The sequence below is a fragment of the Budorcas taxicolor genome, chromosome 1 (assembly GCF_023091745.1).
Source record: "Budorcas taxicolor isolate Tak-1 chromosome 1, Takin1.1, whole genome shotgun sequence".
NCBI lineage: Eukaryota > Metazoa > Chordata > Mammalia > Artiodactyla > Bovidae > Budorcas > Budorcas taxicolor.
The window spans coordinates 66,331,690-66,358,431 of NC_068910.1; the positions used below are offsets into that span (position 1 = coordinate 66,331,690).

Sequence of the window (26,742 nt, forward strand, 5' to 3'; positions counted from 1 at the left end):
TGCAGAGCGAAAACGTTAGAAAAATGGAAATACAGTGAAATCACTATGTAAATAGTTGCTGGTGTGTGGCAAATTCAAGTTCTGCTGTTTTGAAATTTCAAAAATGTTTCCAAATATTTTTGTTCTGCAGTTAGTTGAATCTGCAGGTGTGGAATCTACAGATACAAGGGGGCTGACAGTATTGTGAAAAGGCAGCCACTCAGATCTCTCTGGAAGGCAAAACAGTGGATGGGAATAACCAAGTCTGGAAGGAAATTTAGGATTAAGGACCAATTTGTTTTAAAGCCAGGTGGACTCAACCCTCTGTGGTAACCTAAATGGGAAGGAAAGCCAAAGGAGAGGGGATAAATACATTCATATAATTGATTCACTTTGCTGTACAGTAGAAACTAACATAACATTGTAAAGCAATTATCTGTGTGTGTGCTCAGTCATGTCCAAGTCTTTGCAACCCTGTGGACTGTAGCCCTCCAGGCTCCTCTGTCCATGGGATTTCCCAGGCAAGAATATTGGGTTACCATTTCCTTCTCCAGGGGATCTTCCTCACCCAGGGATCGAGCCCAAATTTCCTGTGTCTCCTGAATTAGCTGGTGGATTCTTTACCACTGAGCCACCTGGAAAGCCCCTAAAGCCACTATCCTCCAGTAAAAATTAATTTTAGAAAATAAAGTAAAGCCAAGTGGAGGAGATGCAGCAAAGGCTTCCGCCACTCACACATGCTAGAGGGGGTTTCTAGGGCCCTTACCATGTGAGCGACAGGGTTTCAGCTCAATGCCTTCAACCACATTCACCATCAACCTTCCGATGCCTGTGGCTCTTTGGGAGCGGACTGTGATGGGAGGAAAAACAACACAAAATGCTCCTGTTTAACGTTCGCAGTATTTCCGGTTTGCCTCGTGATTTATTTTATGCCCTTCTTCAAGAACAAGTCTCCCCTTCCTCCCTTAAACTCTTGCTTCCTCGATCCTGGAATCCGCCCTCCACCCCTCGCCCTATGCCCTGCCCTCCCTCTTCCACCTGCCCCCACCCTCAGGCTCTCCTCAACCCCCAGGTCTGCCTTCCAGCTCTAAGGGTTCTGGGCCTGACCGGATGGCTCTCTGCCCCCCATCTCTGCGGGATTCCCAGGGCCCCGCTGCCCAGCTATGTGTTACCCAGGTACGCCTTCTCCCGCTTCTTCTTCTCTGTCTCTATGTAGAGCTCAGAAGCTGCTTTGATTTTCTGCACCCAGGCAGTCCTTGGAAAGAAAGAGACAGAACTCAGGTGTCAGGTCGGTACCCATTCAGTTTCCAGGACTCTGCTTTGTTCGTTTGATTTTTACAACAAAGGCTCAGCATAGAGAGTCTGGTTTTATGTCACATGGCCCTAAGGATGATTTCTACCATTGATAACAAAGGCACGAGTGATGTTTTTATTGATTTGCTCCAAACCTGGGTTTGTGTCCCCATGGAAGGAAATTTGCAACGATAAACGCTGTTGCTATCTTGCTCACAACAGCTCCTCTTCTTTCCTTACTGAAAAACAACACAAATTTGCCTAATCCGAGAAGGCTAGAAGGATCTCTCTCACTAAACCATCCAAAGAAAGAAACCATTTCCCAGATAAGCAGCCGCTTTCTGTGAAGGAGCAAACATACACTAGGAAAGCATTCTGGCGTGATTTTTTTCTTTCCCATTTCTCTGAGAACCATATGCATGATAACTTTAGCCAATTCCTTGCTTGGCACAAATGCTCTTGGAATGTTGTTGGTCTTGTGTCAAGTTCACCCTTCAGAAAAATAATCTGTTTCATTAGGCTCCAGGGCGGAGCCCTGATTAAGGCAAACATGCCCTCAGCTTCTAGGATCCAGGATGTCTGTCCAAGGGAGCCAGACATCAAGGGGGTCAGGACTGGGAGGTCCTCTAACCCCCAAATCATTTTCCTATTAGTTTCTGCCACCTGGGAAACTTTGGGAAACGGGAGAGCCTCCATTATCTCAAAGAATACTGAAAATTGCTGTTCAAAAAATTCTCAAGCCAGATGCATTTCAATGTATTTCCTTTTGAAAAGTTAACTTTTGAAAGACGCTGGAAAAATGAACTAAGACCACTTCACTGCATGCCCCACCCCGACCTCCAGCCAGAGGGGATGGCGCTGCAAGTGAGGGGATGTTGGCACCCGCTGATTAATTAACTGTCCCACATGCATCCTACACCTGGTGGAACCCACCCAGGCGCCCAGGGCCAGGGAGGAGGCAGGTCTTACCTCTCGTTTATGCTCTCTGCTCGGAGGGTGTAGACTCGGTCAATGTGGGAAATGTGGAAGATGGGTTCATCCCCAGAAGGGTCAGTGGGCAACTTCACTAGAACCTCATTTAGGAAAATAGGCTGAAAAATAATGCATGGGCATTACAAGACCAGGTTGGGGGTCTGTGAGGACGTGTGTGTGCTCAGGTGCACATGAAGGCGAGGGGTGTGTCTGTTTGTGTCTGGGGGGTGGCGGTGGTTTCAGTAAACCATACTGAAAGAACAATTTTATTAGGAATGATAAGGGACTCATTGGAAAAGACCCTGATGCTGGGAAAGATTAAGGGCAGGAAGAGAAGGGGATGACAGAGGATGAGATGGCTGGATGGCATCACCGACTCAATGGGCATGAGTTTGGGTAAACTCTGGGAGTTGGTGATGGACAGGGAAGCCTGGCGTGCTGCAGTCCATGGGGTCGCAAAGAGTCAGACACGACTGAGCGACTGAACTGAACTGAATAAGTGTTAATATCAATTTTCAGATAAATGGAAATTGTAACTATGGATTCCTACCCGCCCCCTCCATTTTGCAGGTACTTGTTATCCCTCATCTGGCTAAGGTATTATTTCCCAGGTTTCTGCTTGTGAATTTTCATTTTTACTTCCCCACTTTTCATACTGAAGTCTTTAGAAGGAAGTCGCTATGGGCAGCAGCCCACACTTAAGGAGTGCTCTGCTACAAACATCGACATAGCAGGGTTTTCTGCAAAGTTAAGTTTTCAAATGAGTTGGAGAAGTCCTAGAGTGATAAGTAGGCTGGATGGTATTGCAGGTATTTCTAAAGTCCTCCAGAATAAGAACTGATACGTTTGTTTTTTCCATGGTAGATACTAGTCAGCAAACAATCCCCATCAACTTTAGGTGTATTATGTATTTAGAAAGTGTTAGTTGCTCAGTCGTATCCGACTCTTTGCGACCCCATGGACTGCAGCACGCCAGGCTTCCCTGTCCATCACCAACTCCCGGAGCCTACTCAGACTCATGTCCATTGAGTCAGTGATGCCATCCAGCCATCTCATCCTCTGTCATCCCCACAGCCTGCCAGGCTCCTCTGTCCATCTAATTCTCCAGGCAAGAATATGGAAGTGGGTAGCCACTCCCTTCTCCAGAGGATCTTCCTGAACCAGGAATCGAATCCAGGTCTCCTGCATTGCAGGTGGATTCTTTACCATCTGAGCCACCAGGGAAACCCCCGTCAACTCTACCTCCAAGCAACTCCCTCCAAGTTGTTCATACAAAGCTGCTAGTGACAATCTACATAAGTACATTGTTCTTTTTCCCAAAAGAAAGCTAACTGCTGCTTCAGAGAAAATTCCTCTGTGAAAACACCCCCACAGAGATAAATTTAGAAAAACAATACCCTATGACACGAAAACACACAAACACAGCCCTACACAGAGAAGCGGACCAAATAAACAGCTCGCAGAAGCTGTCTACACATGGATTATTTATATTGGCTTTTGTTGGGAAAGATGAGGGGCACAGATGTTCCACGCCATCTTGAGAAGTTTGGAGGGTGTCTGGGAATGTTTGGGAAGTGGACGCTGAAGTTCTAGTCCAGAGTTTTCCCACGCCTGCCTCATCGGTACAGTGGACTGTGAGCCCCATCAGGACAGGGCATGCCTTAGTCACACCCAAGGGGACCTACAGCAGCTGCTTGGCAGCTAGTAGATGTTTGTCAATTGAACTGAGTATTGTTCTTTTTCTGATGGGTTCCCACGGTGGCTCAGTGGTAAAGAATCCACCTGCCAAGCAGGAGACACGGGTTCCATCCCTGGGCCTGGAGAAGGAAACGGCAACCCACTCCAGTATTCTTTTCTGGGACATCCCATGGACAGAGGAGCCTGGCGGGCTATAGTTCATTAGATCTCAAAGAGTCGGACCCAACTGACCAACTCATCATGCACGCACCTTTTTTGATAACTGCTGGACCCGTGCTTGTGGTCCCCCTAAATCCTGCCTCACCTCCTCTGTGCCACAGACCCCAAAGCCCGCTCAAACACTGACTCCCTTTAGACATGTTCTCCTCCCCTCAACATCAAACCTAATGTTTCAGTCTAGAGTTGGACTTACTGTTTTGTACATTTTATACTGCAGGTTTGATTTGGGGCTGAAGACTTTGTCGGTGCCTGAGGAGCCCAGGGGCTTGATGATTTGGGTCAGCAGCAGGAAGTCGTTGAAGAGGAAGCCGTACAGCTCCTTGTTGCTCTTGGCCTTGTAGAGCTTCCCACTGTGCAGGAACTTGCGCGGCCCCAAGCAGTTGGTCACAGAATTGAACACAAGTTGCTGAGGAAAGGAAACAAAACCCAAAGAAGACACGATGGAGTGAGGTCGTTTTTATGTTGTGGTTGTTTTTTTGTTCGTTTATTTTTTCGCATCTGAAAGCTGTGGGCTCCATCAGAATCTGAGGCCCGTATCTTAGGCTCAGATCGAGGATGGCTTTGAAGACTTCAGGCAGGGGCTTTGGGCGCCAAGAAGTTAAAGGTGTGGTTCGGGAGACTGTGTGTGTCAGGATGAACCCTGGATGATTCCTAGTGCCCTTCCTTGAGGTCTAGTGTCTCAGCGTGACTTTTCTCCCTTTTATTCATCGGGGAAACGGGGCAGCAGGAAGAAAGCCCTCCGTCCTTGATGAGCGCGCTCTGCGTGCAGGCTGGTCCACCGGAGGCGGCATGAACCGTCCCAACCATGGCCCACACAGGCTCAAAGCGTCGTGCCTGCTGCTGGAGACAGCGCCCTCTCTCTGCACAGTTCCACAGGACAAACGCCACTGTCCAGGGCGCAGCGTGAGTGCAGGCCCCTACCGCGCGGGTGCACTGGGTGGTGCGGCCGGAGGCCTCAGAGCCAAGCAGAGCAGAAACTGCGCTAGTGCGCGACAGATCTCGCCCAGCTCACTGCTCCTGAAGATGGGAGGGACGGCTCTCTTCCTGCCACCTCCCAAACCTGGGAGACCGCTCTAAGTGCTGAAATGCAGCCCTATTGTCCACCCCTGGGCTCCATCATCTCACACTCCGTCAGCCCCCTGGGCGCTATGATCTTATGCTCTACCATCCCTCTGGGCTCTGTCATCTCACGTTCTTTCACACACACACACACACACACACACACACACAAACACACACACACCTGGCTCTATCATCTCATGTTCTGCCATCCCTCTGGGCTCTGTCATCTCACGTTCTTACACACACACACACACACACACACACACACAGCTGGCTGTACCATCTCATGTTCTGCCATCCCCCCTGGGTTCTATTATTTCCTGTGAGCAGGTTCTAAAGAGGCAGAAGGAAACGGTAGAAGATATGACCTCACTAAGGACCCCCTTTTGGCTACTGGAGGAGAGACTGAGGGAGGGGAAGGCCACAGCTGTGCCTCAGAAGCAATATGATTGAGGCAGGAGTCAGACCTTCAGAGTTTCCACCTGCTCACACTCGGGCCCCAAGGGTACACTCCATCCAGCAACCTTCAAGGCTGAGGCTCTCCACAGCTATGAACCCTACACATCTCCTGAAGAGTATTAATGAAGAGTTCACAACACACGTCCCCCAAGAGATGTTGCTGGCTACCTGTAGTGTGGAAGCCTGGCTGCCTCTAGTGGGGAAGGCTGGCTGCCTCTAGTGGGGAAGAGAGAATCGACAGCGTCTCTGTGACCAGAGGCCTACAGGCCTCAAAAGAGAGTGGCCACTCCAGCCCACCCTCAGGCGCAAGGAGGAATGAGTGCCAACAACCCCCCGCCAAGGATCTGAGGGAGCCCAAACAACTGAAGAGGGCACCCCAAAGGGAGCCTGCCAAGAGCGGTCCTCTGAACAAGAGCCTGAGGTCAATCCAGTCCTCTTTATTTGCCACTTGGGGCAATGAATCCAGTGAGTCACTTGGATGACGTAGAGGTGGTGTGGTTTATTCTTACTCAAAGGTCAGAGCCTCCAATTATGCAGGCTGACACCGAACGTATGTGAATTGGAAACCGTCTTTATAGTTCTTGATCTTAAGACAAGAATGCCAAAGACAGCATTTATGTGAAACTTAATCACTGGTGTATGCTTAGATCTGGGCCAGAAAATGAAAGCCAACATGCCTTGTTCCCATGACCACGAATCCTGACCATACAGACAAAACAGGCCATACAGAAAAAGCTGGTGCACAATAGTCAGGAAGGGCTGGTCACTGAAGAAGGACAACAGTTTATTTCAAAGAGGGTACGTACACCACAGAAAGCAAACGACAACAGTTTATTTTATTCTTAAGGTTTTGTGGGGGGCGTTGGCTGTGCCTCAAAGCAGGTGGGGTCTTAGTCCCCCTAAACTGGTGCCCCCTGCAGTGGAATTATGGATTCCTAACCACTGGCCTTCCAGGGAAGTTCCTATTCGTAATGTTTTATAATGAAGACTCAGGCCTCACTGAGTCCTGTGACTGCGGCCATGAGACTCAGGGAAGGGCCCCTTTAAAAGTACACAGTGCGGGGAATTCCCTAGCAGCCCAGTGGTTAGGACTTTGCACTTTCACTGCTGGGGTGGAGTTGACTCCCTGGTTGGGGAACTAAGAGCCTATGTTCCGCATGGTGCAGCCAAAAAAAAAAAACAGAGAGAGAGAAAGAAAAAGATAAGAGAACATTTTTTAAAAAAGAAAAAGTGCACATGGCCCTTCAGCTCAGCAGATCCAGGAGCAGTTCAAGTCCACCGTCCTCAGGATCCCCTTAGTGCTCCTCGGAATGACACACAGTCCTTCTTCCTTGCCCTGCCTTCAACTTGTCTTAAAGCCCATCGTCTGTGACCTTACATTCCTCACCCACGCCCAGCTCAGGCTGAGGCCTCCACTGAAATGCCCTCCCCTGGATTCTTTCCTGGGGAGATAGCTTCATCCTTGAACATGCAGCCAAGTCTCACCCTCTCCCACCTGTCACTGAATCCTCCGTGACTGTTCCTTCCTCCTCGTCAAGTGTCCAACAGCACTTGGCACCTGGATCTGCCTCATCAGTTCTCACGTTGCATTGTAAATGTTGGACCTCTAAGTGATCCAGGACTGCAGGTTTCTTGAGATGGGATAGGTCACATCTCTCTGATTTTCATGTCCTCAGTGGTTAGTACTGAGCAGTGTTTAGTACCAAGCAAGGCTCACGGGCCAGGAGCTCAGTAAATGCTCACTGAATAAATGAATGAATAACAGCCAACCAACCAGTCACTATCACTGGACTGCATGTCAACACAGTTCCAAAATGGGGACCCACATCCATCACCTTGGTTTCCACATGGCTGCTTCCGTAACTTTGCTTATCCCACGCCTGCGCTAAAGGGGGATGGGAGGTAGGGCAGGGAGGCAACAGTGGGGTAACTTCCTCAGGTAGGGAATGTCTTTGATGCTTGTAAGAAGAAAAGAGTCACAGGGAGTGTGGGTAAGGGAGACAGTCTGCCTAGGCATTTTGGTAAATCCTAGTGAATTGTGTAAGTACATGAATGTGTGTGTGGGGTGTGTGTGTGTGTGTGTGTGTGTGTGTGTGTGTGTGTGTACAAAGAGAGAACAGCAGAGTGGGTGAGACTAAGGGAAAGATTAGGGTCAAGAAGAGAATCAAATACTATAAGAGGGTATTTCTGGCAGTATCGTGGGCTAAAGATTCTGACTCAACCTAAATGTTAAAATAAAAATGAAAAATGTTAAAATGGAATTAAAAAATATAGAACTGTACTTTTTAAACACAAGCAAGCTGGTAAAAATAAAAATAAAAGCAAAAACAATTTGCAGAAGCAGAAAATGGCAAGAAAATGTGAACCCTGGAAGATATACAAGCACCAAAGCTGGCTTTAGCTTTGAGAGTCTTTCTTAAATCCGGTGACCCTGAGCTTCCATTTTAAAGGCTACTGGGGGGAGAAGGAGAAAAGCGATCTATCTAGTGTCTGCATGAGGTGAGGGACATAACAGTAGATCCCAGAAAGCTGTATCACAAAGGAAGAATGACAAGTAAACTCAGTACAGATGGGAATAGCAAGAAAATTTGCTTGTTTTTTAACTTGGCGTAACCAACCAACCACAAGGTTGGTTGTGATTACTGAGAATTTGTAACCACAATGCAGCTCTCACACAAATTTAAAAATGGCCATTTGTGAAAGGAACAAGACAAGAAAAACCAGTAGGTTAGAGAAATAACTGGAACTGCTGGAAAGGTAAAAGAAAATAATTGAGAACAAAAAAGAAAAGAACTGAAATTAAAAACTTGGTAGATGGCTTAAACAACAGATTAGATGCAGCTGGAGAGAGATTAGCAAACTGGAGGTCACAGAAGAGGACGACTCATGATTTCTCTCGCCCTCCTTCCGGCTGGCTGCTGAGACTCAGGGGGCGGCCCAGGTCCCACCTAAGGTGTTACCTCCGACAGGCCTTCACACTGCACGTGGGCCTGGATCCACTCCAGTCGGTCCGAGTTCTCCTTCTCCCGCACCCCTTCGTTCACCTGGGAGCACAGCTCCTCTGCCTTCTCCAGGGCGTGCTTCAGGTGGCTGTGGTCTGGGTGGTTTTCGGGAGTGTTTTCCAGGATCTACATCAGAGAACAGAAGACAGTAGCCTTAAGCAGTGAGTGGGGCGGGGGTTCACTGTTCTGGAAGGCTCGCCCCAGCAGAGACAGGGCTCCACACAGACCTTTCTTAGACAGTGCCCACATGTTTACAGCTGCGGCTCTGAGCACCCGCCTTGGCAACAACATGGAGAGAGATGGCCACTGCTTGTTGGCATGGGACCCCTATGGGGGCTGCTGCTAAGTCGCTTCAGTCATATCCGACTCTGTGCAACCCCACAGACGGCAGCCCACCAGGCTCCCCCATCCCTGGGATTCTCTAGGCAAGAATACTGGAGTGGGTTGCCATTTCCTTCTCCAATGCATGAAAGTGGAAAGTCAAAGAGAAGTCGCTCAGTCGTGTCTGACTCTTCGCGACCCCATGGACTGCAGCCTACCAGGCTCCTCCACCCATTGGATTTTCCAGGCAAGAGTATTGGAGTGGGGTGCCATTGCCTTCTCCACCTATGGGGGCAGGGGCTGCCAGATTATCTATACTTGGGGTATGAGGACGGTAGTGGCTGCAGCAAGGGCAGTATCACAGCCCATATGGATTCCTCCAGGGAGAATCATGTTTCCCTGAGTCCATGCACAGCTGCAGGCATCTGTGTACCTATGGAACTTCATGCTAATGGGTACATCGGAGCAAAGGTGCATTTTTCTGAATGAATCATTCCAGACCAGCAGCTAAGAATTCAGTTCTAGAGCAAGAGCTTCTGGATTAAAATCCCTGCTCTGCCACTGACCAGCCATGATATGAGTCAGTCACATACGTGTTCTGAGCCTCATTTTCTTCATATGAAAAATAGGGCTACTAATACCACCTCCTTTGGGCTTCCCTGTAGTTCAGCTGGTAAAGAATCTGCCTGCAATGCAGGAGACGCTGGTTCAGTTCCTGAGTCAGGAAGATCCACTGGAGAAGGGATAATCTACCCACTCCAGTATTCTTGGGCTTCCCTGGTGGCTCAGACGGTCAAGAATCTGCCTACAATGTGGGAGACCTGAGTTTGACCCTTAGGTTAGGATGATCCCCTAGAGGAGGGCATGGCAATCCACTCCAGTATCCTTGTCTGGAGAATCCCATGGACAGAGGAGCCTGGCAGGCTACAGTCCATGGGGTCACAAAGAGTCAGACACCACTGAGCAACTAAACACAGCACACAGAACCTCCTTTATAAGGTTGTGGGGAGGACTACATGGCTTGATACAAGTAAAGCACTTTGCAGAGTGCCTGGCCCTTTGATGGTGCTCCTATCAGATTCTCAAAGCAGTCTGAGGACGCGGAAAACAGTCCTTGTGGGGAAAGACGCTAAGGCTGAAGAAGCATCCTAAGCCACTTTGCAATGTACTAGGTGTATGTACAAAAAAGATCTTCACGACCCAGATAATCATGATGATGTGATCACTAATCCAGAGCCAGACATCTTGGAATGTGAAGTCAAGTGGGCCTTAGAAAGCATCGCTACGAACAAAGCTAGTGGAGGTCATGGAATTCCAGTTGAGCTGTTTCAAATCCTGAAAGATGATGCTGTGAAAGTGCTGCACTCAATATGCCAGCAAATTTGGAAAACTCAGCAGTGGCCACAGGACTGGAAAAGGTCAGTTTTCATTCCAATCCCAAATAAGGCAATGCCAAAGAATGCTCAAACTACTGCACAATTGCACTCATCTCACATGCTAGTAAAGTAATGCTCAAAATTCTCCAAGCCAGGCTTCAGCAATACGTGAACTCCCTGATGTTCAAGCTGGTTTTAGAAAAGGCAGAGGAATCAGAGATCAAATTGCCAACATCCTCTGGATCATGGAAAAAGCAAGAGAGTTCCAGAAAAACATCTATTTCTGCTTTATTGACTATGCCAAAGCCTTTGACTGTGTGGATCACAATAAACTGGAAAATTCTGAGAGAGATGGGGATACCAGACCACCTGACCTGCCTCTTGAGAAATCTGTATGCAGGTCAGGAAGCAACAGTTAGAACTGGACATGGAACAACAGACTGGCTCCAAATAGGAAAAGGAGTACGTCAAGGCTGTGTATTGTCACCCTGCTTATTTAACTTCTATGCAGAGTACATCATGAGAAACGCTGGACTGGAAGAAACACAAGCTGGAATCAAGATGGCCAGGAGAAATATCAATAACCTCAGATATGCAGATGACACCACCTTTATGGCAGAAAGTGAAGAGGAGCTAAAAAGCCTCTTGATGAAAGTGAAAGAGGAGAGTGAAAAAGTTGGCTTAAAGCTCAACATTCAGAAAACGAAGATCATGGCATCCGGTCCCATCACTTCATGGCAAATAGATGGGGAAACAGTGGAAACAGTGTCAGACTTTATTTTTTTGGGCTCCAGAATCACTGCAGATGGTGACTGCAGCCATGAAATTAAAAGACGCTTACTCCTTGGAAGAAAAGTTATGACCAACCTAGATAGCATATGCAAAAGCAGAGACATTACTTTGCCGACTAAGGTCCATCTAGTCAAGGCTATGGTTTTTCCTGTGATCATGTATGGATGTGAGAGTTGGACTGTGAAGAAGGCAGAGTGCCGCAGAATTGATGCTTTTGAACTGTGGTGTTAGAGAAGACTCTTGAGAGTCCCTTGGACTGCAAGATCCAACCAGTCCATTCTGAAGAAGATCAGCCCTGGGATTTCTTTGGAAGGAATGATGCTAAAGCTGAAACTCCAGTACTTTGGCCACCTCATGTGAAGAGTTGACTCATTGGAAAAGACTCTGATGCTGGGAGGGACTGGCGGCAGGAGGAGAAGGGAACGACAGAGGATGAGATGGCTGGATGGCATCACGGACTCGATGGACGTGAGTCTGAGTGAACTCCGGGAGTTGGTGATGGACAGGGAGGCCAGGCGTGCTGCGATTCATGGGGTCGCAAAGAGTCGGACACAACTGAGCGGCTGAACTGAGCTGAGGGGTATGCTGAGTGTACACTTGCTCATGCCTTACCCACATACAGGCTTCCCCGATAGTTCAGAAGATAAAGAATCTGCCTGCAAGGCAGGAGACATAAGAGATGCAGGTTCGATCGCTGGGTTGGGAAGATCACCTGAGGAGGAAATGGCAGCCCACTCCAGTATTCTTTCCTGGAGAACCCCATGGACAGAGGAGCCTGGTAGGCTACAGTCTGTGGGGTCACAGAGTCAGACATGACTGAGTGGTTAACACTGTCCACATATAAATAATTCAAGTGGGTTTTACCCTGAATAATATCTCATCCCCAAGGTACACTTTGGTTTAAGGTCCTAAGAAGGCACTCAATTTGGGAAAAACGCCCAATCTAGGTATTGTGAGTTCCCCAACTTCCCTTGTGGCTCAGCTGGTAAAGAATCCACCTATAATGCGGGAGACCTGGGTTCCAACCCTGGGTTGGGAAGATCCCCCGGAGAAGGGAATGGCTACCCACTCCAGTATTCTGGCCTAGAGAATTCCATGGACTGTATAGACCATGGAGTTGCAAAGAGTCAGACAGGACTGAGTGACATTCACAATTATTTCCAAACCACAGCTCCAGCTCTGTGTGGATCCTGGCTATACATTCAAATCCCTTTCAAAAGTCCTGACCTCAACTCTGACCATATCAAAATCCCCAGGGGTAGGACTCAGGCATTGGAATTTTCTAGAGCTTCCCAGGTAGTTCTAATGTACAACCGAGTCTGAGGACCACTGCTCTAGATGGGAATCCCATGTAGCAGATTGTGTGAATTCATTTTTTTTTCAAAAACGAAAACAGATATATTGCTTTTTCTCATTGTAAAAATACTACTGTATAATGTATGAAATTTAGAAAATTTAGAAAGTTATAAAGAACCTAGAAAAAGACCTTTAAATGTGCCCTTGGATAATCTCTCTTTCCAATTCACTGACTTTCCAGGTGGCGCTAGTGCTAATGAATCCTCATGCCAGTGCAGGAGACACAGAAACGCATGTTCAGTCCCTGGGTCAGGAAGATCCCCTGAAGATGGGAATGGCAACCTGCTCCAGTATTCTTGCCTGGAGAATCCCACGGTCAGAGGAGCCTAACAGGCTCTAGTCCACGAGGACACAGAAATCTGAACATGACTGAGGGGCTAAGCACACATACACATTCTGCTTGTTAATACATTCTGCCTAGATATAAATACATATAATTTTTTAAGAATAAAAATTGGATCACACTGCCATACTATACTACCATTTTGTACTTGCTTTTTCCCCACTTCATGGCAGTTATAGCATGTTATTTAATATATATGAATTATAGATCATCATTGAATGATCACTTTACATGAATCTAAATCATAATTTTAAAAAATGTTATTGAAGTATATTTATCATTTTTAAGGATTCTATAATATGTCATTGTAAGGATGAGCCACAATGCATAAAACTTCATATTTTTCAGTATTTCTCTGGTTAATTCTTTAGAATAAATTTCTAGAGATGAAAATGCTGAGCCAAAGAGAACATGGAGTTTGATGTATATATCACCCTCTGAAGGCTGACCCAGTCTACCCTCCATGAGCAAACCTGCCAACACTGTGGATTCACAGTCATTTCAATAAATGCCTACCTGGCAAGCCAGAAGCAATATATTTTCTTGTTTAGTTATGCATTTCTTTCATTATCAGAGAATTTGAATTTTGTGTACATTTAGTGCGTAAGTACATTAAATGAGAAAGCTAACATTTGCGTACTGCTTAGGATGAGACAGACCGACATATATTCATTCACTCACTTAGCTTCTCGGAACACCATGCAGCAGGTACTGTTAATGTCTCTGTTTTACAGGTAGAGGAACTGAGGACCAGAGAGGCAAACTAGTCTCCCAAGGACACACAGCAGCGGTACGGGAGCTTCGAAGCCAAGCAGCCTGGTTCCTGACAACACACGCTTCACCACTATTCCACACTCCTCTCAGAAACGTCTAGTTAAAGATTTTACCTAGTTTTCTTTTTAATCTTTTTTTAAACCTATTTTTCTGTTAGGGTATTTGTCTTTTTCTTTTTGAGCTGTAAGAGTGCTTTAGATAAGAACATATCCACACAATCTCTATATATTTCAGTATCTACTTGTATACAGTTAAAGTGTTTTTTCAGTTTATATCTGTCATTTGCCTTTTAATGTTTGTTATATTTTGTTACATGGAATTTTTAAAGAAAAATGTTTATGCAAATAATAATGTCCTTGATATGCAAGATTCAAACAATACAGACTATTGAGAACAACCGTGCTGTCTCCCTTTTGCTTTCCTGCCTCAGAGGGATGCCCAGAGCAAAGGGCATCCCTTTAGTTCCCTTTAGACGCTCCACATACATTTACACCCACCCAGAGCTTTTCCACAATAGACCCTACTGTAGGATGGGTTCTCAGGGGTTTTGTCTGTCTGTCTGTTTTACTTAATAGCATTTTCTAGATATCATTCCAACTAATACGTAAAAGTCTCTTTCATAGTACAGATTCAGCACTTTAAGTATGCTCCTTAATGAACATCTAGTTGTTCCCAGAAGAAAGCATTTTTTTCAAGTTGCTACAACTCTAAATCCTTTAAAGCTCTGTCTTTGGCGCCATGCTGAGAATTTCTCCCTCTTACTATTATAAAGAATGTTTCGTCTTGGTGCTGTTGCAGCTTTCCATCTGTATCTTATAACTGCCACCTTTTAAAATTCTGTTCTTAGTTTTGCTAGCTTTCCGTTCATTCTTTTGGGTTCTCAAGGGGGTAGAAATCATGTTTCTGCAAAGAATGATAATTTGTTTTTTTCCTTTTTAATATGTATGCCTCTCAGTTCTTCTCTTGTTTTTGTTTTTCTTCCCATTGACTAGATTTAGAACGCCTATTTTAAAAACTTGTTTCCAACATCAATTTGCAATTAAATATTGTGGAAAGTAAACAAAGTTTTGAGTTAGTTTAATAGTAACCATATGTTGGAGAAAAGGAAACGGTAGATTGAAAGCATCTTTTAAAACTAATTACTTAACTCAGCCAACGTGACCGCAGTGTATTCTGTGGGGTGGAACTCGGGTTGGACTGAGGAGATGCTTACATGACAGAGGAACTTGTGACATATAAGGGGATTCAGCAAATAAGTAAATATACTGAGGATAATGAGAGCAAGGCTTCTCATGGAGAAGGGAGTTATAGACATAGAAAGGGGGAAGGCTAGAATAAATTCTATGATCAGATTAGAATGGGAACTATTGGTGCGAACTCATGGCTTCTAACATATGCATATACGATCTTAAATATATGTTTGTACACTTATGTGTACGTAACTGTGTGTTTGGATGGATACACGTATATATGTTTCCCAGCTCTGCCACTGAGACTCAAGAGGCAACAACACCTCGGAAGCAGTGAGCACACAGTGTACAGATGTGGGTTTCTAAATTCTTCATTGAAAGGAACCAGATCTAAAACCTCTCTCCACAGGCCATCCTCCCTGTGCTTACAGAATCACAGGCTCAGAGGACGTCTAAGTCTGTTCACTCACTTTAAGGATGGGCACACTGAAACCCTGATTTTTTCTTTTCTTTTGGCATTGACTTTCTTGAAATGACAGGAGAACAACAATCATCTAACATCAACATAGAGTATCTCACAGCGGCTTTCTGAGGACAGGTGGTGGAAACTGTATTCCTTTCTCTCTTTCTTAGAGCTTCCCTGGTGGCTCAGATGGTAAAGCATCTGCCTGCAGTGCGGGAGACCTGGGTTTGATCCCCAGGTGGGGAAGATCCTCTGGAGAAGGAAATGGCCACCCACTCCAGTATTTTTGCCTGGAAAATTCCATGGATGGAGGAGCCTGATAGGCTACAGTCTGTGGGGTCCCAAAGAGTAGGACACGACTGGCGACTTCACTTTCTTTTCACTTTTCTCTCTTTCTTGTTAGGAAAAACCAAAGCATCAAGACCCCGCCTGTATGAGGAAAAGAACTGACTTACAAGGTGGAAGCCACGTGTTTGTTTGCACAGCTGATGTGTGTATTATTAGCTCTGTTCACAATAAATCTTTCTGGGGCTTCCCTGCTGGCTCAGACTGTAAAGACTCTGCCTGGAATGCAGGAGACCCAGGTTGGGAAGATCCCCTGGAGAAGGGACTGGCTATGCGCTCCAGTATTCTTGCCTGGAGAATCCCACGGACAGAGGATCCCGGTGGGCCACAGTCCATGGGGGTCGCAAAGAGTCCGACACAACTGAGCGACTAACACTTTCACAGTAATTCAGCTTTTCTTTCGGAGTTACCACGCAGATACCTCCTACAGCCTGTTGGTATATGGTTTCTACACAACATATACCAGGTGTGTTGGCTGGGGAACCTGCCCATGACCCCAGATCCCAGACCTGCTGAGATAGCATTCCTCTGCTTGAAATTTCAGGCAAGGCAGTTACTTACATTCTTAATGATCAGTGGGTATCTCGTTACTCGTTGCATAGGCTTCAGTATAAAACTAGACAGGGGCATTCCCTTACAGCGTGGGTCCATGGCCAGTCTCTGAAAAAAAGGAGAGTGTTTTTTAATGTACTTAAGAAATCTGCAAAATCCGGTTAGTGACATCACACCGATGCTATTCATGACTCCCCACCCATTGCACTGTCTCATTTATCTGGACGACAACTGGGGAGCCTGGAGCTGGAAGGACGGGGCTGGCTGCCCTGGGCCAGGGGAGGCGTGTTCCAGATGGAGGGTGGGAGCTGATGGCGGGTGTGACTCAGCAGCAGGGTTAACCCCTGCTCCCCGGTCCCACAGAGTTTTCAGGCTCCTAACTTCCAGGGATGAGATTCTAGCTTTACAGAGAATATCCCCTCTGGATACGTGCCAGAACTCTACAGCATTCCTAGGAGCAAGGAGAGTCGCAAAATTCTAGGGTCAGAAAAAGAATGCCCTTGAGTGCCAGAGATACTGCAAGTCCCAAGTCTCACTGCACCCACCAGTGGGAGCCCCAGGCAGGGTGGGGATGGCGAAGCTGAGACGCAATGCTCAGGCCCTTGGGACTCCGGTTGTCTCCACTCTGGACTCCCTCACCTCTTTCTTTCCACTTTTGTCCACTGGACTGGAGGACAAGAGTCCTTCTGCACCAAAAAGGTGACTCTCCGTTCTACAAGTCACAGGGGTTATATGGTGACAGCTCTCTAGTCAGGCTTAACGCCTTAGGAATGGGTTTTAACGCCCTGACCTGGGCCCCAAGCCCTAGGGCCTGTCAGCGCCTGGACCCACTCCAGCCATGGACACCCTTATTCCAGGAACTCTTTGCAGCTGCCAACGGCAGGACAAAGTCCCGCAGGGATGAGGCTGGGAGAGGTGATGAGGCGAGGCACGAGCAGGGGACGGGGAATAAGGCCCCTCCCAGGGCTGAGGTCAGCATTTCCCTGAGGTTTAAGTGCGTGCAGTGATGTACTCATTCTGCCTGCACCCAGGGGAGACCCTTGGCCCTTGGGGGGACCCCCAGGTGGCCTGTGGTACCCACCATCCCAGCACTACCTCCAGTCTCCAGCCCACTCTAGGCCTACTTCTTGGCCATGTTTCTCCTTTAGAATGACTTTAGACGTTCCATTCATTGGATAGCAAATCCAAGCATTTAATATTAGAAACAAGCAGAGAAAGAAAGAACAAGAACATGTGATGCTGTAGCCCAGAAGAGACGGCACATTCACCTCTCGGCGATGATGCCACAGACACGGTTACAGGGAAGGTGGGAAAGGCCTCCCCCCACCCCAAATCCAGGAGGCACAAAGATAAGCTTGTCATTAGTATGATGACTCTGCTGCCCACTCATCAAAATGTGCCCACTTAGCAAAAGTTGTTTTAGTCTCCTCTCTCCCCTCTGGGAGTGGTGGGGGCTGATGGGGCGGGCTGGCCCAGCCAGCAGGGACCATCCCCACCAAGGCGGGGTCCCAGGGCAGCAGGCCCAAAGCCCAAGGCCTCCAGCAGCTCAGGGTCCCCTCCCCACAATGTCCCCTGGTCACACACGACTCTCCAGACCCTGGTTATCCTACAAAGCAGAGGTCCTGTCATCTCACACTCACCCCCGCTGACTTCCTAGGGCTTGAGCTCATCGAAAAGAACCAACTAGGGTGGGGAAATTAAAGGGTCCATTGGGATTCCCTTTTGCAGCAAAGGGCAGAGAGCAGCAGAGAGATGAGGATACTCAGATTAAACAGAATAGCGGACCTGAGACCTGCCAGTCCTGCGAGGCCTGAAAATGAGACGAGGGATTTTAAATCGGTATTGCAGGAACACCACTTGCATCTGGACTGCAGACTGGAGTTTCCAGGTCAGCGCTGGTCCCCCACCAAGCCCACCCCCATGGCCCCAGTCACACCCACTGGTGAGGGCCAGCCCCCCCTCCTGTGCAGCTGAGACCTCGCCCCTGTTGGCCTTCGGTGCACGTGTGATCGCACACTAGTTGCCTACAGATGGCCCCTTGTGCGGCAGGGGCTTGGCTGAGCCGGGGCTCCTCACTTTGACAAACTCCTTGAAGTCTGGGGCCTCGTCAGTCTTCTGCTGGATCAAGGCGGCCCCGTTGAGCTGGCAGCTGCAGAAGCGGATGTAGGGCTGCATGTGCGGCAGCTGGGCCGTCAGGATGTCTCCGATCATCTTCACAGGCATCTTCTCCCCAGACATCTTCTTGCGGACCCTCAGCGCTCTGCACAGAAACGCAGCAAGTGAGCACCCCACCTTCGTCCTCTCTGATGGGAACATGGCACACTTCTAGGTGGCACAGAAATGGGATGTGTGTGAGAGGCACAAACCCAGGGCCACTAAACATCTATGTGGCAGACAAGGGACAGAAAGAGAAATGAGTCTAGTGCTACAGAGAGGTGTCCCTGGGGCATTTTTCTTTTTTCTTTTCTTTTTTTGGCATGATGGTTATTGGCTGGCTCTTAGAAAGAAAGACTAAAAAAAAAAATTTTTTTTTTCCAAACAAGTCAGTATAAAAGACAATATTTTTGTGTGGAAATATATAGAATCTTTCTTTAAAAAAAAAAAATTCGGACATGATCCCTGGGTGGATGTCTCGCTTGATGCATGGTCCATCCAGGCTGGTCTGACCCCAGCCCTGAATCCATTTCCAAGACCAGTGCTACCACCCAAGGGAAGCTGTTGTGGCCAAGGGCTGCCGAGGCTCAATTTCAGATCAAACGAAACACAGTGAAGATGGAAAATCAACTGCCACAGGAAAATAATCCCATCATGTTTATGAAGTGAAGTGAAAGTCGCTCAGTCGTGTCTGACTCTTTGCGACCCCATGGACCATACAGTCCATGGAATTCTCCAGGCCAGAACACTGGAGTGGGTAGCCTTTCCCTTCTCCAGGGGATCTTCCCAACCCAGGGAATGAGCCCAGGTTTCTCGCATTGCAGACGGATTCTTTAGCAGCTGAGCCACCAGGGAAGCCCAGTGTTCATGAAAGCCAGGTTTAAATGATGGTCTGAACTATCTGTGCTTCACTGCTTCACTCCTGTGGCTAACTTGACGTTGACTGGATTAAGAGAGTTCTGAGGAGAGAAGGCTATTGATATGCTAATGGAGCAATGGACCTGGAAGTCGGGAGGGGACCAGAGGGACTGGAAGCTGTTTGTTCAGGAGTTCACTGTAGTCTGAGTGCTCAGGACCATGGGAGCCAGGACGGTGCCTCTCACCCTCCTAACTGGTATGGCAACTCCTAACCAACAACAGTAAGAAGGGCACGGTACTGAGCTTCTGCACAACAAGGACAGCAATATGCCCAGAGGCGAGGCCACAACCCGGGAGGCCATGGGCGAGTTCTGCTTACCCTAGAGACTATGGATGATCAATGGACAGATGGATAGAACAGAATGGTGTAACACATGATTTCAACATAAGCGTGGGAGGATGTTACTATGAATTCCTCTGGTTGCCTTCATGGTTGTGAGTAGGGCTATGTGATTCCCAAAAGGTGCTGCAGTCTTAGTATCAAAAACTTCAGATCACTTTCTTTCTCCCACATCTTTGGTTAAAGAAAAAAATTTAAACATCTTTGGACTGGGCAAGCAAGCTAAGGAAAGCAACTTTAGGGACAGTGCCTTATATGGTCTAAACAATGAGTGATTCCCCCCTTAAGCAGATGCCATTGTGGGAAGAGGTGCTGGCCATTGCTGGTTGGCTGGGGCATGAGGAGTGGCACCTTGGTATCCCCAGGATGGCCAGGTGGCAACTGCTCATTGGGTGGCTGGTATGGAATATCTCCCAACATGTAGAAACTGGCTCAAGGGCGACATCGCCACCAATTCTGGGGGACGAGTGTGGTGAGTAACCAGGTTAATACAAACTTGGAAAGATGGAAACAGGAAGAAATTCCATCATTCCATGATTTTCCAATGAGGAGTAACACAGTCTTTCCGCAAGGGAATAAAAGTGTTTTTACCTGCCTCCCTCTTGTTTCTAAATGATGAGGAGACAAGAAAAACGAAAAAGATGACACGCAGATCATCACTGTGTTGAGGACGTTAAGCCGGGTCCCAGGTTCTGGAGGCCCACACTTGTAGACTTGAGTTGATCTTGTGAAAGGGGGCAGACCTGAAATCAGGCCCCTGCAATGGACCAGGCACCTGTTAGGTTTAGCTGCGGGCCTCCTTCTGGGATGTTCTGCTGCACAGGACTGGGCTTGAGTGGGTTGGAACAGGGGCTGTCACCAGGCTCAGGGACCGCGTGAGTGCTGCAGCCACAGCGCCACCCCCTGGGGAGCTGATCTGTAATCTCACAGAAAGCTCAGTGCATGCAAGGTCTTGAACTGTGACAGAAATCAAATCAGTCAGTGAACGCACTGGAATGCTCGCTGTTTACTGAGCAAATGAGTAACCCTCTGAAGTCTGCAGATCAAGAAGAGAGTTGGCTTTCATGAATGTGTCCTAGGCGTCAAACACTTCTTTCTTCTTCTTCTTCTTTTTTTTTTTTTTAATATATATGACTTATTGGGTTGACCAAAAATTTCGTTCAGGTTTCTCCACAAGATGGTATGAAAAATCCGTTATGAACCTTTCGGCCAACCTAACAGTATCCCTCTTGACTGCTGGGGAAACTGAGGCACATGAAAATCGAGTGACTTGACCAGAGTCACACAGCTCACAGGTGACAGGAGACCCTGGAACTCGGGGTGGGGGCGGGATCTGACTCCAGAGCCCATAGAGTGTAAGCACCAAGAGCAGCCCCACCTCCACTCAAATGCCCTGGGCTCCCGGCCCCCCTCGCTCCAGATGCAGCTCCTGCCATCCCGCCAGGAGGGCCTTCCCCAGCCCCGCTGCTCTGTCCTCCCTGCCGGCCTTCCTCTCCCCTCCTCTCACCCTGTCCATGCCCAGCCAAAGTCCTTCCTTCCTTCTTCCCATCCTGTCTTTACCCACCAAGGTATCTTTCTTTTGGCGTATACCTTGCAGAAGGAAATGGCAACCCACTCCAGTACTCTTGCCTGGAGAATCCCATGGACGGAGGAGCTTGGTGGGCTACAGTCTACAGGTCGCAAAGAGTCAGACATGACTGAGCGGCTTCACTTTCACTTGGAGTATAGTATACCCTGGGCTTCCCTGGTGACTCAGATGGTAAAGCATCTGCCTGCTATGCAGGAGACCTGGGTTCAATCCCTGGGTCGGGAAGATCCCCTGGAGAAGGAAATGGCAACCCACTCCACTATTGTTGCCTGGAAAATCCCATGGATGGATAAGCCTGATAGTCTACAGTCCATGGGGTTGCAAAGCGCCAGACACAGCTGAGTGACTTCTCTCTCTTTGGAATATAGTTGCTTTACAATGTCGTGTTAATTTCTGCTGTACAGCGACGTGAATCAGCTGTAAGTATACATACATCCCTTCCCTCTTGAGCCTCCATCCCCACCACCATCCCTCTAGGTCATCACGAAGCACAGAGCTGAACTCCCTGAGCCATATAGCAGGTTCCCACTAGCTATCTATTCACGGTATGTTTTCTACTTCTAATTCATTTTCTTTGTTTTCCTGCCTTAAAGAAAACTGTCTTCTTCTTCTTAAATTATTCTTGTTATCTTCTTCTTATCATACTTAAGTTGAAAATGAATACTTAATCTTTAAGAAAAACTTTTTTTGGAGAAGCTCTTTCATTTATTTTTATTTCTTCAAGCAAGGAAACAGGAAAAGATCTCGATAAAAACAGTTGCCAGCACTTGGTCCCACACACCCTGTCTCACTTCTGCATCCCTTCTCTTATCTCTTCTAATAGCCAGTTCTAAGGGTCTGCATCTAGCTCCTAATTGTAAAATGTTCTAGCTTCTTCTATCCTACTCTGATTTTGAAGGCAAATTTCTCAGCTCTCTGCTCACAGGTAAGAGAGCCCAGAAGCAGCATTAGTAAGAAGTCTGAGCGCCCCAGGTAGCTCCCTTTTATGTTCATTATGTTTGTTTCTTATTTATCTGTTTAATAAACCCCATGTCCCCTTTTAAGTACAAGCTGTCGCTGGCCCTTGGATCAGGAGGGGCGCGTAAGTGACTGTCCACTGCAGCCCTCCAGGGAGTGAAAGTGAAAGTGTTAGTTGCTCAGTCATGTCCAACTCTTTTCGACCCCATGGACTGTAGCCCACCAGCCTCCTCTGGCCATGGAATTCTCCAGGAAAGAATACTGTAGTGGGTATCCATCCCCTCCTGGTGGCTCAGATGGTAAAGAATCTGCCTGCAATGCAGGAAACCTGGGTTCAACCCCTGTATTGGGAAGATCCTTTGAAGAAGGAAATGGCAACCCACTCCAGTACTCTTGCCTGGAGAATCCCCATGGACAGAGGAGCCTGGTGGGCTACAGCCCATGGGGGTCACAAAGAGTCGGGACATGACTGAGCAACTTCACTTTCTCCAGGGCTTCTTCCCAACTCAGGGATCGAAACTGGGTCTACCGCATAGAAGGTGGGTTCTTTACTATCTGAGCCACTGCCTTAAATTCTCTTCATCCTCAAATGCCTCCCTCTTCCATCTTGCCAGAAACCCTAAATCTTCCCATTGCTGGGATTAGTCCTTTGCATAAAGAAATTAAGTCTAAGCAGCGAAATTGTATAATCTACCATATGGGCACTCATCATACAATTCTTTCCATTTTTCCTGGTATGTTTGAAAATTTTTCATAATAAGATGCTGAAAAGGGAAAAAAGAAGAAGAGAAAGAAAGAAATCAGGTCCCCAGAAAGCTCTTGCTAAATACAAGTATTAATATTTTATCTGGAAGATGAAAAGCTTAGCCAAACTAACCCTAAATCTTCCCATTGCTGGGATTAGTCCTTTGCATAAAGAAATTAAGTCTAAGCAGCGAAATTGTATAATCTACCATATGGGCACTCATCATACAATTCTTTCCATTTTTCCTGGTATGTTTGAAAATTTTTCATAATAAGATGCTGAAAAGGGAAAAAAGAAGAAGAGAAAGAAAGAAATCAGGTCCCCAGAAAGCTCTTGCTAAATACAAGTATTAATATTTTATCTGGAAGATGAAAAGCTTAGCCAAACTAACCAACCATCAGAGATGATAGAAGGTGGTGCCCAGTGGGGGCGTGATTGGCAGGGTACCAGCTGTACACCTGATCTACTTGCCCTGGAATAACCCTGCATGCTAGACTGGGCAGGGGCTCTGACTGCAATCCTACAGCTTCTGAAACAAAGGGTTGGGGAGTTATCTGCCTGAGATAGCTGCCCAAAATGAGCTAGAAGGCGCTGGAGCCCAGATGAAAAATTGACATGTCCCCCTCATGGTTTCACCTGCTTTCCATCGAGGGCAGAACCGGGTGGAACCCCTAGTGAGGCCGAGTGTCATTCACAGAGCAGCCCGGGGCCCTGATCACCTTCTGTGTGACCTTGGACAAGTCACTCAACCTCTCTGAGACTTGTTTCCACAGCAGCAAGAGTGCTCATGATTCCTACCTCTGGGGCTGTGGAGCGCATCGGCGCTGATAGGAGGAGGGAGCACATGGGCCTGGCCTTGACAGAGCCCAAGAAAGGGGCTTCCAGTTCCGTCGAGCAGGAGGGAGGGTTAAAGTGCAAAGACAACAGAAAAGCAAGGGGGACGCTGAGGTGGGGGTGAGGGGCTCTCCAGAACATCAGACATGTCTCCCCTCTCCCCACCCCCTCACACACCCACCCAAGGAAAGCGGTGTTAATGTGTAGGTGTGTTTTCAACAGAAGGTCTTTGTGTGTGTTTCAAAAGAACTCGTCTCCGGCCCTTTAGGTTTAGTACTTGTAGATTCAAGGATTAATGAGCCCACCTGCCCCCAAGTGACAAGGCAGCCTAATTCCGAAGGCAAGAGTGGTACTCAGCTCATCCCAAGGCCCAAGCCCAGCACTTGCTATGGACCAGGCACTTGGTGTCTCAGTGGTCCTTAATGAGAACCCTACGTGGTGGTTACTACCCCACTTTACAGATGAGGGCACTGCGGCTCAGGAAGCACAGGTGACGATCAGAGCAGGTAGGCAACGGCAGGGGTGGGAGCCCAAGAATCCGACTCAGATCTATGCTAGAAGAATCTGCAGCATCTTTCTCAAGGGAGATTAATGGAAATACCTCCTCTAAACCATCCTCATTCTGTCAGCTTTGATTATTTGTCTTCTAGAATGTACAGAGAGAGGATATTATGCTTTTGCTTCATGTCCACCTCGCCGCACTGCTCTGTCCATCCCTTCATCCACCCCCAAACACACTGACAGTGGAGGCCTGAAATCACTTTAGCAAATCCCAGGGACCACACCCAGGAAAGAGCTGCTTCCTGTTTACACGAACCTGGAGAGCCAGTTCCCAGGGCCTGTGTGCTGCCTGTGGGATCCCAAGAACACCGTGGACCTAATCTGTGTTCTAGCAAGCGTTATACAGAGGCCTGGCAGACACAGATTTGGAGGGTTTATGTTTTTTTAGGGATTGGATGATACAATCCAATCCCTTCCTGTTACAGGTGGAGAAACTGAGGAAGGGCGGTGAGTTGGGCTCCAAGCCCAGGTCTCTAGACTCCTGGCCCAGTGTTTCTCCCTGGCCCCACAGCTGCAACTGGGAACTGAAATATGAATAAAATACCCACTGCTTCAGGCCAGCATCTCAGAGGGACATCCTGGGAACAGCCGTGGACCGTGGCCATGGACGGTCCCACTGATTCCCGTCTTCAGGAGACAAGAAAGTCCCAAGAGACCAACGTATCCCCCTGTGGATCCTGGGTCTGAGGGGAGGCATGAGGGCTGCTCCCCACCCCGGATGGGGCCGATCAGGGATCAAGACCCAGGATCAGCCCTTCTCTGTTCATTCTAGAACCACGGTAAAAGCAGGAACTGGGAGACCTGAGCAATCCACCCTCCCCAGGGAGAAACTGGGACTGTGATTCTAGAAGGCATCAAGGCGAGAAAGAGTGATGGTGCCTGTGAGTGGAAATGAGGAAGAGAGGTAGGAAGACACGCAGGGGAGCATGCACGGAGAGGACACACGCGTGAAGCCACGCGGGGGTGCTAGTGTGTGAGCGCGAAGCCAGGCCGGGGGTTAGAGAGGAGAGGCTTACTTCAGTAGTTTGATATTACACATAATCAGCTCCTTCCAGTTAACAAAAATCATAGCACCCTCTTTTTCTGTCAGCAGCTCAGACTCCATCAGGGGTTTCTGAAAGATCTACAGATGCAGAAAACGAAGCAGTTCAGAAAGCAAACAGTTAGCTTGAAATTCAAACACACGCAACGCACCGATCTGTTCGGAGCAACGGGAAGGCCTAAGGCGTCTGCAGCCCTGCTCGGAGGCTCAGAAGCCGATGAGTTTCTGAAGCAGGTGATCCTCCCTCTGCTTGGGGGGAGGGGTGTGTGGGAGCAGGGTTCCCCATCGGGTCCACGCGTGGGCTTACAAGGAGGCCCGCTACACTCTGGAGGACGGGCCTGAACTCAACCAGCACTCACCGGAGGGTCTGGATACAGGCACTCCTGCTCTCACCAGCTGGCCATGGCCAGACGTAAGGGCTGAGAGATGCCCTGGGGTTGGCGGGGGGCGGTTCCCGCATTCCTGGCCCAGCATCAGCGGCCCAGACAAGCCTCCGGGGAGCAGGGCCTCCACCCAGCGGCCTCGGGGATGGGATGGACCCCATAGCCCTGCCCACAGTGGGGCTGGACCTCGGGCAGAGCCAAGGGGTGCAGGCCTAGCCCCGAGGGGGCACAGCTCCTCTCTTGGGCTCCAGGAGATACAGATGCCTGCCTGAGCCCCGAAGGGATGGGCCACTCGCAGTACATCACCGATCTCAGCTGAGCCCCCCATGGTGAGCCCACTGCCTAGAGAGAGGTGGTTGCTACCCCTGGAGGCAGGCCACTCACTGGAAGGTTCCTTAGGGACCTAGTTTATTATAGACCTTAGTTTATTTAAGTCTGTCTGTGAAATAAACTTGGTTGGGCTGAGGCTGATTCCCGGGAGTCCCTACCCTTCACAGGTCCTCAAGCTGATGTTGATCCGGGCCTCCACCAGGCCACACACAACATACCACATTTAAGGGCATGACACTCACATCCTCGACATGCGAGACTCTTAGTGACAGTCCTGTGTCTTGAGAAAGGGGTGCTTTTTCATCCCAGTGCTTCCTAAGCACTCATGATGGCCTTGGGGGCCATCAACCCACCCTGCGTCCGGGACTGCTCAACACTGGGGCAGCGAGCCTTGTCTTCCCAGGTCACTTAGGAGGAGATGATCAAAGGAGACGGTTTCATGACTGGTGGGGGTGGGGGTGGGGTTCTCACACTCTCACAGTACTTTGCAGACTATAGGGGGACCCAGACACCCAGCTCAGCAAGCACCTGACCACTAACACACCAATGTCCCACATGTCTGGACCAAAAGCTTCCCGACAAGCAGGGGGTTCCCAACTCTGCATCTTCTCATCCGCCTGGACCAGGCGGCCAAGGCCCGTCAAGAGCTCCCTGGGAGGAAAGCCAAATTGAGGCATCGTCCCGGACAGGGGTT

General features: G+C 48.4%; 1 protein-coding gene across 1 annotated transcript in view; it reads right to left on the minus strand.

Moving 5' to 3' along the window:
• Window positions 1-26,742, minus strand: part of ITSN1 (intersectin 1) — a 241,535-nt gene that overhangs the window by 5,286 nt on the left and 209,507 nt on the right. Inside the window, exons 31-38 of the mRNA XM_052646278.1 lie at window positions 25,310-25,416; window positions 18,273-18,456; window positions 16,206-16,304; window positions 8,643-8,810; window positions 4,355-4,567; window positions 2,242-2,363; window positions 1,152-1,234; window positions 746-829 (exon numbers count right to left, since the gene is read on the minus strand). Coding sequence (XP_052502238.1) covers window positions 746-829; window positions 1,152-1,234; window positions 2,242-2,363; window positions 4,355-4,567; window positions 8,643-8,810; window positions 16,206-16,304; window positions 18,273-18,456; window positions 25,310-25,416 — 1,060 coding nt within the window. The remainder of the gene's footprint in view (window positions 1-745; window positions 830-1,151; window positions 1,235-2,241; window positions 2,364-4,354; window positions 4,568-8,642; window positions 8,811-16,205; window positions 16,305-18,272; window positions 18,457-25,309; window positions 25,417-26,742) is intronic.